The 18,996-nt window shown below is 42.5% G+C and overlaps 1 protein-coding gene across 1 annotated transcript in view; it reads left to right on the top strand.

Moving 5' to 3' along the window:
• Window positions 1-12,468: 12,468 nt before the first annotated feature.
• The window catches only part of ERBB4 (v-erb-b2 avian erythroblastic leukemia viral oncogene homolog 4), a gene marked incomplete at both ends in the record, with an annotated part of 107,508 nt that continues 100,980 nt past the window's right edge, over window positions 12,469-18,996 (top strand). Inside the window, one exon of the mRNA XM_010073343.1 lies at window positions 12,469-12,603. Within this exon, the coding sequence (XP_010071645.1) occupies window positions 12,469-12,603 (135 nt within the window). The remainder of the gene's footprint in view (window positions 12,604-18,996) is intronic.

An 18,996-nucleotide genomic window follows, 5' to 3' on the forward strand; every position in this document is an offset into this window, starting at 1 on the left:
AGCATGCAGGGAGCTGTGTCTGGGAGACTGCCCAGTAAATTTGACAGGCTTTTTATTTTCTTTATTTTCATTTAAACATTTACATCACATCTCATTACCTTCTCTTGCCTGTAATTAGAAATCCTGTGGAATTAAGAACCATTAAATTCATTGAGATTTCAGCCTTGGGAATTTGCCCAGAGGCACACAGCTTACAGGCCTTCACAAGGCTTGACTTTCCTGGAGCCATCTCCCCCTCTGCTGCTTCATCCAAGCCTTTGGATGAAGGGAACCGTCTTTTCAATTTTGCTAATTAATTGCTCTTGCCAACCAACAGATGGTTTGTAGCCTTTGAAGACCAGGAATAGGCAGGTATGTGACTTCTGCAGCCTCACACTGACTGCCTATGCAATTTGAGCAAGAACTTCTGAAGCTCAAGAGAAAGATGAGCTATTAAAGCCAAAGAAAGAGTTATAATAACTCAGAAGAATATGTTTTCCCCTCTATGTTTGATTGGATGAATATTTCCCATCCCTTTACCAACATTTATTCAGTTCTGGGGCACAGCATTCAGTGGACCAAGGAAGAAATTATCATTCAGGATATCTCCACAATGATTTATTTATTTATAAAGTGTGTCCGAAATGCACCTTCAAAGGCAATGGTAAGAAAAGACACAAAGCTAACTATGGGCAGAGGGGGGGCAGAGACTCGGGCTTGAACCCTACTGAGCCAAGCCCTGAAGCTCGGAGAATAGCTGCTTTGTTTTGCCTTCAGCAACTCTGTTTGCAACCCATGGTCTGTTTGTGTGCTGTCTCTTGCGGAGGGTTTTTTGGGAAGCTCTTTGGCAAAAAATGACTAAAACTTGTACCAAGGATAGCAGTTAGTACATCAGAATTGGTGAGTCCGGGCACTTACTCTTCCCTCCTGTTGTCTGCTTTATTAAAAATGGTCTCACTGAAATAAATATCATCAATCAGTGCCAGCTGCAGTTTAGCTAGAGTGTAGACAAGGACAAACTGCGCTTCCACTGCCTGCAGACAGAAACTGTTTGGACTAGTTTAACTGCAGAGCAGTAGAATGCTGGAAGCAAACTGATCCTTTTTGCTGGAAGAAAGTATATTTTGCCATCAAATACAACAAAGAAAGCAACCCTCCTTCCTACCAAGCTTGCATGGGTACAGAGCAGAAATGGGTTAGAAAAAGGACTGTCCACCATGTGACACGCCACTGCTGGGAGCAGGGTATGTGCTCTGTTAATGGAGGCATAGATCTCACTGTAGTTTTACTTCCATGTCACTCCAGGCCACAGCATCGCTCTTGATCTACTGCATCGTAACTGAGAGCAGCTCGGGTTCAATGCAATTCGTCAGCTGGGAAAAGAAAGAGGTGTGTTGGGAGGATGTTTGCAACCATGTTGGTTACAATCAAAATGTTTATGGAAAGAAAGAAAGAAAAGGATGTTTTTCTTGAGGCTTATAAGAAGCTAGGTGTGTAGGATGAGGCATTTTTAAAATTGGGATTTGTGAGAGATGAGAAGGGCTCATATTTAAGAGCAGACAGAAGAACTGGAGAACACTTGAGGAGAGGGATGGTAGTCTTAAAAAAAGTGAATGAACTAACCCTGAACTCTCTTGTGCTCAGGACCTTGTCACCCGTTGCTTTAGCTCCCGCTATCCAAAGTGGTTATTTTGGCATGAATTCACATGTGCTTATTTGTCTCACCTAGGCATCTGGTTTGCAGTTAACATTTTAAGGAAAACTAGTCTGAATTCTGGATTTTTTTTAGGTAACAGCCGCATTTTAGTTGTTGCCACTGTTTGACTATTACCTTACAATAGGTGTACAGAACATGGGCATAATGAAGGTCAAAAAGGATGTGGTCAAACATGATGATCACAGAAGGCATGTGAGTTTTGGGGAGGGAGAACAGTTAGCAGGAACGTGTTAGCTGTGTTTCCACAGGGTCGGCTCCTCAGCAGCACGGACAGGTTCCCTGATGTCCTGTCAGATTTGAAACCTGAATTTAGTGTGCCTGGAAAAGCAAGAAGCAGGACTCCTGTCTTAGCAATTATAGCAGTTAAAGGGGAAAGAATGTAAGTTGGGATAATTGAGGTTCTGACCTTATCAAACTCATTAACTCACAAAGAAGGCCTTACTGATTGTTGTGATTAACATGCATGTTCCTCAGTTTACCGGACTTCTTTTGGCTAGCTTGGCTGTCTCCAGCGACAGCACTGGGGGAGGGCAAATGCAATCCAAGGTCCTTACGGCTGGTGGGAGCCAAAGATGAGCCACTTCACAGTCCTCTGTGCAGGAGGAGGATTTTCAGCATGTCATTCACACCGTTTCGGTACGGGAGAGCCAGGGAAAGGCACAGGCACTTCCCACCTCAGACAAATTTCAATTAAAATTCCTCTTCGAAGAGTCGACACCGTATCTCAGGAGAGGTTAACAACATGGCATAGAAATGTGAGAGCGTACTTGAACAGATCCCGTATAGAAATTTTAAGCTCAGCGGACACAGGCTCCTCTTTCGAGCCCAGAAAAAAGATTAGTTAGGTTATGCAATTGCTGGAGCTGGCGTAAAACCAGCTGCATGCCAATTACCAGCCCGTATGCAAATACTTGCACTGAAACACAGGATGCAGCTGGACCTGGCTCTGGGCACCCTTCCAGGATTATTCCAAGCCACATTATGACCGTTTTGAAAGAGAAGGGCTCTATAGAGCCAGTAATTTTTTACAGCCTTTCAGAAAATGGAGGAAATTACCACTACATCCAGATCTTAACTATTTTTTTCAAAGGGAGAAGGAATTTCTGCATGTTGATGCCAATCAGGATGTACTTGAGGCACTTATGCTCCAAGACAGAAGGCCATCAGTCTGTTCGCCAAGTGCGTGGCCTGAGTGCCAGATGTGCTTGGGATAGAAAGCAGGCTTCTTGATTTTGTCAGTGGTTGTATGAAAAGAACTAAAAAGTATACCACCAAATAATGCCAGAGCTGAAGCTCCTGGGGATGCTGCAGGGAAACCCTCCTGCATTTAGGTGCCCTGGCCCTGCCAAGGTTTATTCCTACTGCTGCTTGACTTCCATGTGGAAAGGGTGCAGCAGCGATGGCAGACAAACTGTCACGCAACATGTACTCACAAGATGCTTCTTATAAAGAGCTGATGCCGCGAGAACAGGGACACAGTAGTCTCACAGTTACGTGTTGCGGCAGATGGAAAAGAGAAATTGAGGGCTGCACCAGCAGATGTGAAACAGTACAGGTTGGATCAAAATATTATATAGCAAATGTCCTGACAAGGAGAGGCATTTAAAATGCTTGTGTCTGTCTTGGCAATGCAGAAGTGAAACAGTCAAAGTAGATAGCTTCATCCTGGGTGGAGAAATTATATGAACACCCTATGAGGAGAGAACTTAGTAAAAAGTTTTTGGGGAAAAAAAATAGGCGCTCTCAGTGCCATTTTTCAAACTTGGCCCACATAGATGATATGAGATGTAAGGTAGTCTTAAGGGTTCGGTTTGTCTCAGTGGACCTCATACCTGTTAGGTGACTCCAAGCAGCGGCTTCTGCTCTTTCTGTCCTGGAATAGGATGTTCTCTGCACTGCTGCCCCATGTTTCTCCAGACTCCCTTCATTGTTGCCTGCCGGTCTTTCAGATCAGGGAAGGAAGGAGGTGGGATGAGCCCCTGTTGGAGCAGTGGGACAGCGAGGTTTGAGTCCCAATATCGTACCCCAGGACTCTGAACTAGCAGAACAGCTGGTCATAGGTGAAGGAGGACTGTTGAAGGATCAGTCTACAATCTTACTTCTGGGTAGCCTTGACTGGTGGCTCTCTGTAGAGTTTGTAGGGTGAATCTGCTGCCACTGGAAATGTCCTAGAGGCACGAGGAAACTGCTGGAAGCCACTCATGTTGCTGTACGGCTGGCAAGTAAACATACTGCTTGGGAGCAGAAACCATTCATCTGGACAAGTGCTTCAATCACAGCAAAAGCTCTAGAGAAGTTATGAGGAAAAATGAATATGAAACCATCACGGTGGACCAGGAGGGGTGGCTTGGTTGTGTGGTGGTGCTGCGCCTTTGCAGAGGCTGATCGGCGTGACAGATGGAGGAGCTGTTGCAGCTATAGGGCGTGGGCAGCATCTCCGGAGGGCAGTAAAAGTGACACCGTGGTCTGTTCGATCTTCATTGAACAAATGGAGGATGCCTGCCACAGAAAGCAGGGATTGTGTCGTGAGAGACTGCAAGGCAAGCGCTGTTACAGCTGCTGTGGGTTGTTACACCAGATCATGTCCCACAGGGTGCTCACCGTTAACGATGACCAGACAGCAGAAGTGAATTCCAGTACTGGGGTATCTGTCAGAGCCTACAGGCTTTCTGGAGCCTGCTGGGACACCATGGAGACTCTGTTTGCCCTGTTGGTGCACCCAGTGCACTGCACGTCGTCTCCCGTTCTGCACCTTCTGCTGGCTTCCCGCTGAAGAACAAGAACAGAGCAGAAGAGAGATGACTTATTTAGGATTCATCAGGGTTTAGTAACTTTTGAATAATCAGTCATCCACAGCTGAGCTTCCTTGCTGCAGTCCATACTCAGAGGTATCATTTTTGGAACAACTGAAAGGTAAGCGCTGCCGAAGAGTGGTGTGTTATCAGAGGACTCGCTGAAGAGGCACGTACCAGCGCACTGCAGAAACGGTTCACCTCATTCCTGAACGTGCAGGCGCTGCTAACCGCGACGCAGATATCCCCATCAGGTAGTGCAGTGCTACCTGAATGTTAAGTCGTGGCTCCTATGAGTGAAATGACTGCTCATTTCTGACTTGGTGGTGTGTTGCTGGTCTTACCGAGCTCAAGAGCGTGCCTTCTGGGGTGAGCTAGCGATGTGTAATGCTCTCCATAGGCAGTAGTTTGGAACTCATTAGTGATTCGTTACAATGACTTAAATGAATACAATTTTCTTTTTGCTACAAAAATCAGAAGATCAAAGGGCAACAGTTCTTTCATACTGAAAGCTGTGATGTTTCTTAGCCTGTATGTCCCCTTTGCATTAAATGGGGGACAGCAACAGTGACAAAGGTTCTGTATTTCAAATACTGTAGCACATCTTTATACACGCACATGACATGCTTTTAAATGTGTTATCTTCTAGATGGTTGTTTTGCATCACCAAATGCTTATCAGTAGAGAGGAGTTTGAAATGAAGTATGCTTTTATAGAAATGGAGAGAGTGGATTGCTTATGGAGTGTTGTAAGTACTGTGGTAGTGGATGATTAATAATAATAGAAGGACAAAACAATTTAGGTTGGAAGGGATATCTGGAGGTCATCTGGTTCAGTCTTCTGCTCAGAGCAGGACTAACTTCAGACAAGGATCAGGCTGTTTGTTGTTTATGAAAATTTCTAGAGATGGAGATAGCACCACTTCTCTGCTCAGTCTGCTCCTGTATGTAACCACTCCTGCTGTGAAGAATATTTTTCTGATATCTCATCAGTATTTCCCATGTTGCAGGTTGTGCCTGTTGCCTCTTGTCCTTTAGCTGTGCAGTTCTGAGAAGGGCCTGGCTGTGTGTTCCCCTATAGCCCTCCTTTAGGCACAGGCAGTCTGCAGTTACACGTCCCCGCTCTCCACTCATCTCTTCTTCAGGCTAGACAAGCCCAGCTCCTCTTACCTCTCCTGTGACAAGTCCTCCAGCCCCTAACCACCATAATGCTCCTTCCTTGGACTCCCCTGCAGTTTGGCAGCAACTGTGTTGCACTGGAGTGCCCAAAATGGACCCAGTGCTTCAGATGCACCTTCATGAGTGCCCAGCAGATGGGCGTCATCACCCCCTCACCTGCTGACTCTGCTTCTGCAGCCCGCTGTGTGATCCCCCTTCATCGCTGCACGGGTACGCTGCTGACTCATGTCCATCTCACTACCTGCAAAGACCACCAGGCCCTTCTCTGCCCCTCTCCCTGATTTGGAGAAACCCACAGGAAGACACATGGATTGTTACAATGTTATGGTTTCTATCTGTTGATCTACCTGTAACCTCCCCCCCCCAGTTCTGTTAAGAGAACAGTAAGACAAGCACTTGGCTGCTAACAGCAGGATCAGAATTAGACTGGACAAAGAGAGGCAATTAGCATCTCCTTCTGAAAATTAATATCCCTATAATAGAGTCAACATACTACATGAAAGCTCCTTGCCTGCAAAGTCAGCAGGGTCAAACAGCTTTCAAAAGCTAGTGATGGGAAAAGATGCAAACAAATGAGGTGAGTAATGTTGTAAACAGCGACTGCTGCTTCTGCAGTTAACATCTGCAAAGGAAATGCTGAAGCTAAGGCTGGTCATACAGCTTTGTGTCTACCCTGTTGTTAATTAACATCAAGGGTATGTGATACTGATGGCAGGTGCGTGGTTAACGAAAGTAGTCTTAGTTGGAATCAGTACATCTTTTTAGCCTCCATTGTCAAAGCAGAGTAATTATTACAGGAGCAGGAAGACTCCCCCAGAATGGATGGGAAGGAGATGATTTAAATGTAAACCTGGGCCTGAACACTTTGGGGAATCAAGATGAAAGTAGGCAGAAACTGCTGTGATCGTTACCAGATGGGTTAAATTGAGCAGCCACTTTGGACAAGTCAATCTAGCTGGGTTATAGAGAGAGATAATTTTCTTTAGCACAAGCCAAGTGTGCTTAGTAACACAAATTACACCTAAGAACAGGACTGTTTCCTGGGAAAAGCAGCATACCTTAAACTGAGTTTGTACCCAATTCTTCCTTTTTGGATGGCTGAGGGTTTCTTCTGTTGCTTGTTTGATTCCGCTGTTTCTACTGTCTTCCATACTATTTTGGATTGCTTTCTCCATGCGCTTGAACACGTTGGTGCCGTGTGGCTGCGCTTTGTGTGCCCAGTGGTCTCGGTAACTGCTCAGGGTACAAGGTGAAATGAGGCCCGTTAGCGTGACTGAGACTTGCACACTGAGTTGCACTTCCCCGAGAACAAGGTCGTCATGGAACATATATTGTAACGCTGGTGTCTATACCGTGAAGGGCTGGGATAATTTGCAGTGGTGTTTACTTTTACAAAGTAAACCAGTTAGATGATTTGAAGTCTTAATTTTAATAAGACGGTGAGAAGGAAGAATTCAGGATGTGCGTGGACGGAGGAGTAATCCAAGCAGATACAAATGTCGTCTTTGAGATGGTTTAACATGGCTGAACCTGTTCATGAAAGAGATACTCCCTTTGGGGAGCCTGCTAAAGAAAGAGCTGACCAGGGCCTGTTGTCCTTTAATGAAGTAGCTGAGTGACTCGCAGGGACTCTGTGAGCCCATCTTCACACACATTTGCAGTGAAATGGTGAAAAGGTACCCCATCAAACTCAGTGAAAGGCAATCAAATTACTCCATTTTTATTTAAGCAGCAAAATAAGTAGCTGGATTTGGAAGATTTAGGCTCAGGTGCTACAATCCAGCGTTCTTAGTTATTTAGCAGTTGGAAGTACAGACTCACAGTCTGCACACAACACTGAAAGCTTTTGGTAGAAATAAAGAATGTCTTGCTGTTGCCCTCAAGCCTTGAAACTGCCTTCCAGCTAATGACCCAAATAATCTTTACTTGAAATTGTATAATTGAGATCGAAGGCTGTCTGAGGCTTCTAGCTGGTGCACAGATTCCACTTCCGTGCGCTTTTGAGTATGGTCATTGAGCTGAAATGGAGAAGGTTAAAACCCTCATTTTCATTACCAGGCTCCCCCCATCTCCCAATACAAATGTGACATTTCAATTTTACACAGTCCAACTCTTCTTAAATCGCCTGTAAAAAAACTTAAGATCTTGATTGATGATGGATGAGCTATTGTCTCCTAAAGCACCCAGTTCTCATTACCCTTTAAGACATAGCTTATTAATGATGGACCTGAAGTGCTTTCCCAGTGGGTCATCGGCAATCAGCTGTGCTAAGAGATCAAAAGACTTGGTTTGGCATGAAATTTCCAGGCCAAAACCATTTTCAAATAAAGCATTGAGTATCTTGGGTGAAATATGAGTGTTTTGAGAGTGATACAGGATTTGACAAAATATCCCCATCCACCCGGGTGACGATGGTGAAGATGCAGCATTGTCAGCATGCAAAGATGGAGATGCTCTAACGGAGGCTGACCTTGGAAATTAAGGTATCGTCAACGTGCATTATGTAATGTGTCTGTGCAGAGTACACACCTCTGTATGGTGTGGTGTAAAAGATGGTTGTTTCCTTAGCAGAGAATGAGCTTGGAAGGCATAATATGTCTTCTGTTTTGCTTTTGAGATGGTTACAGCGGATGTGCGCAAGTTTTTCCTAATTAACTCCCCTTTCTCTGCCCACTTTAGAGCTAGCTCTTTTCCCTCTCACTATGCCTTCTTGGAGTTCATCGTGGCAGCTGGCTTTATAGCACCAGAGTTTTTAATTTGCAACCTTGAATAGCAAGAATAACTTTATAACCAATTTTATAACAATTTTAGAACCAGATGCTATTGCTAAATAGGTGCCCACAGCCCCCACTGCAGATCAACACACACGAGTTACTTGCATTTCAGGATACATTGCAGAATGCAAACATGTTTTGCCAATTTAATCCACATTAGAAATCAGATAACAGACCATGAGGGATTACACTGTCCACAAGAAAAAGTCTTCTGAAGAAAATTTGCTTTTAACAGATGGATGAAGAAGAGTTTTTTCCATCTCCTGGTCTAAACCGACAACACGCTTGTAGAGCTCATGTCCCCTTGCACGATTAGTAGCCACCTTAAGCTTCTGGTGGCTGTAATGCATTTGCATGGACTGCAGTCAAATTCTTCACTATATTAGAATAGGTGTTATGAATTTATCCCTTTTTTGAGCTTAGCAGACGGAGTATAAATTGTGTATGATGTACCTGTCTGTGTTTCATGGCAGTTTGTGGAAAGTGTGAGATACTTGTGTTTCATGGTTGCCAGAGCCCTGTATGATTCCATTTCTCCTGTTACTGGTGTAAGTACTGTATGGTAGGTTACCAAAGATATGTTGTAGTGATTCTGCTTCATCACTGAGCTAATGGAAGCAAGAAAATAGCAAATATAACAGATGATATGTTTCTGATTTAGCTTCCTGATTAAATAACCATTTAATAGAATTTTAATAATATGCAGATATAAGTTCCCTACAGTCATTTGGCAGCAATAAGCAAAGTAATGACAGAAGTCAGTGGCGAGTGCACCTGCTGATTTATTTTCATATAAGTTTGCATACAGAATTATACTGCTTTTAAGCCAGTAAAGTAGCTCTAATAAGGAAGATTGTAAGATTTGCATTCATTTCAGAATCAAGCGGCAAAACACCGTAGATCTACTCTTTTGCTCAGAGCACCGGCTGCAGCCTTGATGCCAAAATGGGAAATTGTGGTTCTCTTAAGTGTGGCCATCAGTACCTTACAGGGAGGCGTCCAAATTCATCTGACACTTTTGGGAACTCTTTTTCCAATGAAAGCCAGTGGGACCTGTGCTTCAGAATCCCCTTTTGTAGATCTGTGGCCCTGTGCAGGTATTTCAGGCACCAGTTGATGGAGCCAGGTGCTCTGCCTCCTGTCCCAGGCACCAGGGTTGTACTTAGACTAACAGTTTTCCCATGTCACAAAATATTGGTTTAAAAAGCAAAAATACTCTCCCCAAAATTGTATTTAAAATACGTTCCACTGTGAGCAGTGTTTTTTAGTGCTTCTTCATCAGGAACTAGCTTATTTCTTCGCAGCAGAAATCACAAAATTCACTAGGGGACCTGTCATTCTCTTCCTGCTCCAGCCTCGGAAGGAGTTCAGCAAAGAAGTACCTCAGGTGTTGCACACAGAAGAGAGCTCTTTTTGCCTGGCTTCCTTTGCTAGCTCATCTGTGTAGGCAGAGATGCCCGCCTCTCTCCTCCTGTTTATTGTTCAACTTTATCTCTCACTTTCAGCGCTGTAAATTAAAACAAGATGATGACTTTATGATGATGAGTTCATTATACAGTAACTGTATTGTATATTGATTACATTTGTGCTTCATTTGCTTGACGTGTAACAGGCTTTATTAGGTCTTTCCAGGCATTGTTCTTGCTAAGAGAGGGAAGAGGAGTGCAAAATGCATTTGGGTTTGTTAAGTCAGTGAAGCCAGTGCATCTGTGCTGATTTACACATGCTGAGGAATCGACACAAAGAAAAGCAGGGTGGCGGGTTGGAACAGGCAGGAAGGAGGGGAATGAATCTGGATCCCACAGAGCAAGAAGAGTCAAGCACAACTACTTTAAAGATTGTGCTAAACTTTGAACTCAGGGTTATTTAATATCTATAAGAGCCCATCTTTGATAGTATTACTCAGGTTTTCTAGTTCCTCACCGCATAAATAGACCTGTAAACTTTAATCATGTCACCTGTGAAAAATGGTACAGTGCAGGGCGAATAAAGGTACTGCATCACGGTTTTGCAGAAGGGCAGCAGCAACAACGCTTATTATTCAGTGATGAGGGAAGACAGAGCATTTTCCATGTTTGCTTTTAGCAAATCACAGGGAAAGCTGCCAGCTTTCCTTACAGTACAGAAGGGACACTTTCTGGTTACTTTTATGCTGAAAAAAGTCTTTCTCCACAAATTGAAACTATTAGAATTACTTTTAGAGCAAGATGCTGCCTGCTATACAAGAATGCATCAAAGTTCCTAGCAGAAAAGATAATTTGATAGGTATTGACATGAGTGAATGCTCTAAAACCCAAAATTATGCCAGTGGCAGGTGTTCAGATGTACCAGCTGAAAGTGACACTATTTCGAATCGTGTGCAAGTGTTTAAGAAGCTATGAATGTAGATTGTACAGGTTTTCATGGCTTCTTAGCTATTATTTTTATTCAAAATCTGGGCCAGAATGCATTAGGTGGTGCTGTATAGCTGTGCCAACACAGAGAAATCATCACTAGTCATGTTTTCAAGTGTTCTTCTAAGTCCCACTTTCTCCCCAGATCAGAAATGCTAACAGATGCTGTATGCGGTTTTTCAGGGATCGTATGACTATCACACAGACAGGTCATTGCTGTATCTCTAATCTGGACTCTTTTCTGTATAAGATTATTATTTTTTTTTTTCATTTTTAAGCTCCTTTTCAATGAAAAGCCAACCAGAGGTTTCTTAGAAATGGTAATACTCTGAACTGATTAATATGGTGGAAGGAGATATTTACAGATGATCTTTTATTTAATATGTTGTTTTCTTGGGGGCTGCATCCTCTACATTATGTGGCATGTAAACCCCGAAATTAAAAAAAACCAGCAGTAGTTCTTTCCATGTTGTTTGTCAACATTAGCCTTCCTGCTACAGCTTTTAAAGGTTTTCTTGGGAGATGAGGACTATCAGATGACCTTAATCATTGCTACCATAGTCAAGATTTACTCTTAATGTCTCTGTGAGAGCGTGACACTAGTGGCTGTATAGCACCACTTAATGTCATTCTAAGGTGCCATTAGTAACTAACCTTCAACATTTCTTTGCTGAGGCTTGAATCTTTGACACTAAGCAGTGCAGGAGGTTTTAGCTGCATACCTCCTTTTAACTTTGATGACAGTCACATAGATTGTCCTTTGCTTTGGAAATACGAGAGCAAGGTTAAGAAGAGAAATTGTGAATTTGAACAAGAGTTTAGAGGGGAAAAAAAAAAAAAAGTTATTGCTCCAGAGGGAAACCCTGATGCTACAACCGACGACCATAGGATCATTTTTGTGTTGAGATTTGACAATTCAAATCTGTAGAGGTAGGGGAACAAGGCATTTTTTTAAACCAACTGATATAGATATGAAAAATTTTTAAAAAACCTGCTCAGAAACCATCTCCCTTAGACACAAAGCTTCCAGCAATGCATGTCAGTGGTGGTTTTGGGTCATAGTATTTGAGATTTGGATCATAGATGTTGAGTATTTGAATATTTTGGATCATGGAATCACAGCAGCATGGTCTGACCAGAAAACGTGCTTTTCCAGGCATTGTGACAACTGGACCCTTCTCATGTACTGTGGGCTCAGAAAATTCCTACCCCAGCAGAACACATTACCTCATTGTATGTTTTATGCATTCATACGTGTTAAAGAAATACAGCATAGTGCATTTGTTTGCTTTTGATTTTAAAGTTGGTTAAGTCTTAAAGATTGTTTGACCTGCAAATAACAGTACTGTTCCGTACTTGATTATGCTGGAACAACAAGTAAACCCAGTAACTCATCTAGCAACTGCGTGGATGTCTTCATCAGGTTTCTTCTGCATATAAATAAATGGTTCCTGTTTGCAAATACTGTTAGCTACTTGCCTTCTAGTTTTCAGAGCATTAAGTGAGATTACATTGAGAATTTTTTGCATTTAAATTTCATGCCCTCTCTCTCTCTCCAGTACACAAAGCAGCAATGGATTTAATTAGCTGTATGTCTAAAGCCTTACAAGTATGTTCTCTTGTTCTTTTATGCAGAAATACTGAATGGAGGGGTGTATGTTGGCCAGAACAAATTTCTTTGCTTCGCAGACACCATTCATTGGCAGGATATCGTGCGTAACCCCTGGGCCTCCAACTTCACTTTGGTTCCAACAAATGGCAGCTCAGGATGTAAGTACCAGCCTTATTCTTAGCCTTGTTATCCGCTCAGCATGAATCAGTATAAATATGACCACAAGTTTTCCCTGACCCTCTGTTACAGAGAATTGTATGTGTGAATTTTCCTGGCATTCTTCACTGCATTCTTTAAACTTTGTACGCTGCTCTTAGGAATGCTAAGTTTTAAAAGCACTTTGTCTGTAGACAGTATTTGTGAACATCGTACATTTTCTGAATTTTCTCTCATCTGTTTTCTCTCTTCTGCATATTCTTTTTTCTATTTATTGATAAAGCCCCTGCGTTGCCGTGGAAGCACAGACGCTATTGTTTGCTTTGCATTTGTTCCTGCTGCTCAGTCTGGTCCTTGAGTCACAATGGTCTGTCTATGGCACATAATTAGCTGCTGGAGTAATTACCGTACAAGCTCAGGGGTATTCTGACTTTAGATGAGAAAGGAACGTCTTAAGAAATAGTTATCCTGTTGTCTTGTGTGTATCTGTGAAGAAAGAGAATTTGCAGAGGATAGGGTAGTCTTTGCAATATAGCCAGTATTTCTCTGTTTTTAATGTTCTCTCTGTTTTAATGCTCTCTGTTTTAAACTTGGAGTATCATGTACTTTGATTAATTTGTCTGATCCATTTCTCCATTTCCCTTCCCTAGAGTTTTTCACCTTCAGTAGTATTTTGATTATTCTTGCAGCAATAATGAATTTTAGTGAACAGTGGTGACAACAGTGATATAAAGTGTTTAGATAAAATATTCCATGATATAGTAAAGTGCATTCAAAATGAGTACCGTGCTCTTAAACAATACCCTCGAGATGTATCAACATTGAAATTCTGGTGTAGGCTGGGAAGAAGTTTATCTCAGATGTCAGGAGTGAAACCAGAGCAGACATATTGTTCTGAGCATTCCGGATGTAGGGACATTCTGGATCGCATACCATATCCTAAGGTGTCCCTCAAGGATGTGTAAATGACTGATTGCCTCCTTAGCTTCCCCTGCAGCCAAGAAACATCTTCAGTTCTTCAGCTGTATGTTAGGAATTCTGAAAAAAAATTAGACTCTGGGTAAAGACCATTTAATGAGTGTCCATAATTTCTAAATAGCAATTTGTTTTTAACCCAGTGCTTTGTGGTGTAATAGATTTTACATAAGGTGTAAAAATTTTGCATGTCTCACCTGCTGCCCTCAAAAACAGAGCACAGCTACTTGAGATATGCCTTCCTCCGGAAGTCTGGCAAACTCCAGTGCTCCTCCAGCTTCCAACTCCAGAGCTGAGGCTCATCTCTTCTGCCTTCTGGCTGGAAAGCTGACATAGTTGTAATGCAGCCAGCTAGCTTATTTGCATATTAAAAACCTCATCGCTGGTGATGATTGGTTCTAAGCAGAACTAATAAAACGTTTGAAGGTTAGGAATGCCTGTACTTTGGTATGAGTCATTACTCCAACAAGAAAAAGACTTCATTGTTAACTCTGTTTTGTTTTATTATTGGGTTTTCTTTTAACCTTTGCCAGTTCTTCAAGACAAATGCTTCTGCAACACCAAGGTAATAAGCTCTTTTAAAAAAGTGTCCAACATCAATACAATCTTTCTGAGCTAACGAAAGCTCAAAAAAGTTGCCTCCAGAGGAATCAGAACACGGTCAGTGCTGAGTACTTTTGGAATCACACTCTGAATGTAATGAAGGCAAATGTTAGCTCCCACAGCAAGGTGAAAGAATGTATGTACCTAAGTCCAGTTTTCTTAAAATATTTTTTCATTCCTTTTGAGTTGTTTTGAAACCTAGTGAAGGAACAATTTGTGCTTTGCCATCTGTACTTGATAAACAGCGTTATTTCAATGATGATTGAGGGCTATGTAATAAGGTAGCTTCACTAAGATAACCACCCAAATTTTACTTTCTTTTTGCTTACTTAGGATCACGCAGAGCCCAGTTAGACTGTATTTAATTTAATAAACATAAGTTTCCTTCTCCAAGGATTGGATTCCATCTCAATACTATTTGTGAGTCCTGTGAAATTCGGTTAAATTAGCTAATCCAAACCATTTCTGTCTTCACAACTTACATAGGTGAAAATATAAACCCCGTTATACAGAAAGACAACAAATGGCTAAAATGGTTTAACAAAGGTGGTAAGGCTTTGAGAAACAAAGAATTTGGGTACAGAAATCACTATTTAAAATAACCTAAAATTAAATAGCTGTGTGTGTCTATATATATAAAGCCTTCAAATGAAATCACTCAAATGTGGAACCTTATTACTACCTGTCAGGAGGTAGGAGAAGGGAATGTGCTGTAGTGGTAGTTTACAAAAGAATTAAGACAAGTTATTTGTATTGGTGCAGAAGGAACTTGGAGAAATGAACATTGAATTATAACCCTAGAATGAAATCAGTATAGAATATTGTTAAATAAGGTATATGCTTCTCACATTTGGCTCACATGTCACTTTTCATAAGCTGCTAGGCAGTGTGGGAGCTTGCTGGGCTCAGCCTTGCTATTTTTCCACTGCTGCAAATGATGCTTAGTGCATTACAAGGACTTTGGTACTTTCCTGCATAGATTGTGACTCACGCTTTTTTAGATCCAGCATGTATCTGTATTTACTGTTTATTTTACATGACTGTATTAAATTGCCTGAAGTCTCAGGTCGCTCTTATCAAATGTAAATCTTGTCTAAGTCCATTGGAACTGAGTAAGTACACATTGCTTGGCATTACCAAGAATATCGTAAGTGCAAGAGATGTCAAAGAAAGCCCTTTGGGACTTCCCATGTCAGAATATCTTGCAAAGAATGAGTGGGTTTTACTGTTCATCTAAAAACCTTTACAGGAGAAGGAGAAGGTCTATCAGAGAGGCTGCATCAGTCTGGGAATGTAAACCAACTAAACCTTCTGTGTCAAGCTTAACAGAGACCGTACTAGTAGTAATTTAGGAAAGTCTATGTAAATATGAGATGGTATAAGACTTGGGCAGATGCATCGGCCAGTGTCTCTTCTTTAGCCATGATTGGCAGGACTGGAGGGCAGCTTATGCCCCAGGGATCGTTTGGGCTGTTTCACAGCAACCACCTCAGTAGTGCTCCCTGGAAGAGAATATTTCGGGGACAAAAGGCTGCTAACTGCCGTGAGTGTCAGAATCAGATACTTCATTGTTCCAGCAGGTCCTATAGCCTAAACCACAGTTTGGTGTTTTGGCATCACTAGTGTTGTTTCCAACTGTCAGCAACAGACATAAAATCTCCCACAAGGTGTCTACATGTCCGAAAGAACAAGGGCCCACCTTCAGGGACAAGCCCAACATACAACGCTTGCTGGGTCTTTGCTAATGCCAGAGTGGACTCCAGCAGGTTGGTACAAGTGTGCTTTTGTACTGGGAGCACACGTGCATCAGCAGCCATGTGTGCTCAGGGCTCAGACGCACTCCGTGTTCATCGTCCCCTGTGAGGGAGCCGACACTGCAAGCTGCCGGTGCAGCTCTCCTCCCCAGCCAGCCAGAAGAGCTGATAATGGTCAGACTTGAGGGATAATTTCACTTGCAACCCTCCCTGCTGCTCCAAGGCAATCAGCAGAGGAGGAAGACAAAAGGCTGGAGTGAAATGAAGATTCTTTGAAATAAAATCAGTCCCCTGACTCTGCGCTTGTTTCATGCCTTGAATCTGCCAACTCTGGCAAACCCCTTCATTTACATCAGTGCTAGACAGAAGAGAATACGTCCGGTGAACTCTGGGAATAAAGCTTTTCTGATTCCCGGCTTTGCGGGCTTTCATTGTCACATCAGTGTTAAGAAGCCAGTTGAAAAGGCCGTGGCATCTTAACCATTATGATAGAAATACTGTAGACATGTGAATCCTAAGTGCTGCTTCTCCTTTTTTTCTTTTTCTTTAGCCTGAAATGGATTCTACCCATTCCTTCATGTTCTGATCAAATGCATGCAGAAAAGCCCATGGTAGAGGCCTTTGAATTGCATAGTCTTACTGTTAAGATGAATACAGCCAGTGGCTGCCGGCGCAGAGCTCAGCATGTACTGCTGAAATGTAATAAACAAATGTTGTACCAGGGACCACGCATGCCTCAACTCTCCAAGGATGGATACCTCTGTGCCAGGCACTTTGACTCATACTCTGAAATAATACTAGTATTTGCTGTTTGCAGAGCCTTCCCATACTGGTATGTTGGAGCTGAAGCTTTTAAAATTAATTGTAATTTGAAAGCAGCTTTCTCTTCCATTTAGCTGAAATCATTGCTATCACCCTGGGGTTTTTAAGCTGGGCACCTTGCCGTGGGAATCTCAAAAGTGCTTAACTGTCTAAGGAACAACATTTTCCCTGCTTAACTGTCTAAGGAACAACATTTTCCCTTTAGGTATGTGTTATGGAATTTGTTTCTGCCATGCTGAAAATCTGTTTTCTCTCCTTCCAAAAATAAGCCATGAATTCAAGCACTAGCCAAGCATGCTAAAGCCACACTTTGCGAGAGCGTATTCCCCTGTTACCGCATCTCCTTGTTGGGTTTAGTCCCTTCACTGAACAGCTGGAGCTCTGCCCTTCAGAGCTAGAAACCCAAGGTGCAGTTCCCAGCGATGGTGCAAGAAATAGAGCAGGAAATAAGGATTACAATTCTTGCCTATAATGCCTCCAGATTGGTAGACAAACCCTCTCTGACCAGCTTCAGGGAAAGTGTGGTGAAAACTCAGCTGCTTTGATCTGTATCCTCAGTGTCCTCCTTGCTTTGGTAGTTTGCAGGAACTGGACTGGAGCCCCATGGTGCCAGGTGAGCTCTTTTGCAGGATTGGACAAGGACTGTAGGATTAAATCAGAATTTTCAGTGGAGCTTTACTTGGAGATTTTGTTGCACAGAAAAGCCTGGAGGGTTTGAATTGTTGCATAGCTGATAGCATAGGTTCAAAAACATCAATAATGCATTTAAAAATACTCAAACTACATGGATGCACGTTCATGATGTAGCTGGTAACTGTTTGGGTAATAAAGATTAAAAATTACTTTCCATTTTCAAAAATGCTACCTTTCAAGAAATTGTTAGAGAAAAATGGCAGGATTGCATGTTGGCATGTGCCCAGAGTTGCAAAAACTGAACTCTGTGAAAATTAAGCCCATTTTAAAGTATTCTCCTGAACTGGAATTTCTGCTCAGACTCTGAAGTGCAGCGAGATCTATGGGAAAAATTCCCTAGGCTTCATCTGGATTTTGAACTGATCCCTGTCAGCTGTGAAAAAAGCTGGAATTTTTGGCAAGACATTTTTTCAAGCAGAACAACTTCAGTTACTTGCTTATTCATAACATAGTACTCTTCTGTTATTGCTTTGTATCTAATTGCACCTGCTAATGTGAAAACACCCAGTTTCTGAGCTGTGCAGCAGAAAAGCTCAATCTTTGCTGTATACCCATGATTCAATAAATCCCATGATGTATTCACGGGAAACACTGCTTTAAAATGTCTTCCCTCTTTTTTACCTATTGATTCACTGATTTTTTTCAAGGACAAAAGAAGCCTTGAAACATCATTAGCTCCGATTCCCTCTATGCGGAAGCCCTGAAGTATCATCTTCTTGCCTGGCGTGGAGCTCAGTAACTTTCCTAACCCCACAGCATATCTTCCAGCTCTGAGTTTCAGAAGCAGCCCCAGCTCTGGTGTGGCTGGAGCTCCCACAGCCCCTGCGTGGGCGAGTGTGGGGCTTCAGCCCCCTGTGCGCTCTCCTGGCACTGCTCTGAAGCTTTGCAGAAGTACAGCTGTCCCTCAGGAAGCTGGTTACCTCCATAGGATTGAGAAAGATATTACTGGATGCCTTTATTTGTAATGTGAACAGTTTTAAACTGCAGATGTTGTTGCTTCTTGCACCTTCCAGTAGCCAGCATTTTCTCCCTGCAGATCCGGCATGTGCCCTGTAATCAGCACATCTCTCACGGTGAGGAATTTATTTCCAGCTCCAGAATAATTTAAGTTACTTTTAATTGTGAAATATCTGTATTTTTCGACGTGCTTTTAGAAGGCAGAAACCAAAGCACGCATAGCATTTTACTACTGATTTAACCAATCACCTCTTGAAGTAAACCTTGTATTCTTTGTGTTTGAGTTTGACATGAGGGACCCAGTGTTCAGGCAGTTCTGGCATCTGTGTGGTTTAGAGACTCCCTCTTTTCCAGAAAAAGTGTAGCCTGTATGCTTTGTTCTGAAACGTGCAATCGTATGTTTGGCTGTAAGAAAGACATTTGGTGTGACTCCAGCTCACCCGCCAGCCTGGCTCACTCTCTGATACTGGCTGCTCTTCACTGTAATTTGCTGGGGTTTCACTCTTCCTGTCATCTGTATGCTTTATTGGCTGGGATTTGTTAATAATTTCTAAACCTTTGGCTGGAATATTAAAAAGTATCAGTCCTGTG

Source organism: Pterocles gutturalis, unplaced genomic scaffold, assembly GCF_000699245.1.
Source record: "Pterocles gutturalis isolate BGI_N339 unplaced genomic scaffold, ASM69924v1 scaffold12557, whole genome shotgun sequence".
NCBI classification, from domain to species: Eukaryota; Metazoa; Chordata; class Aves; order Pterocliformes; family Pteroclidae; genus Pterocles; species Pterocles gutturalis.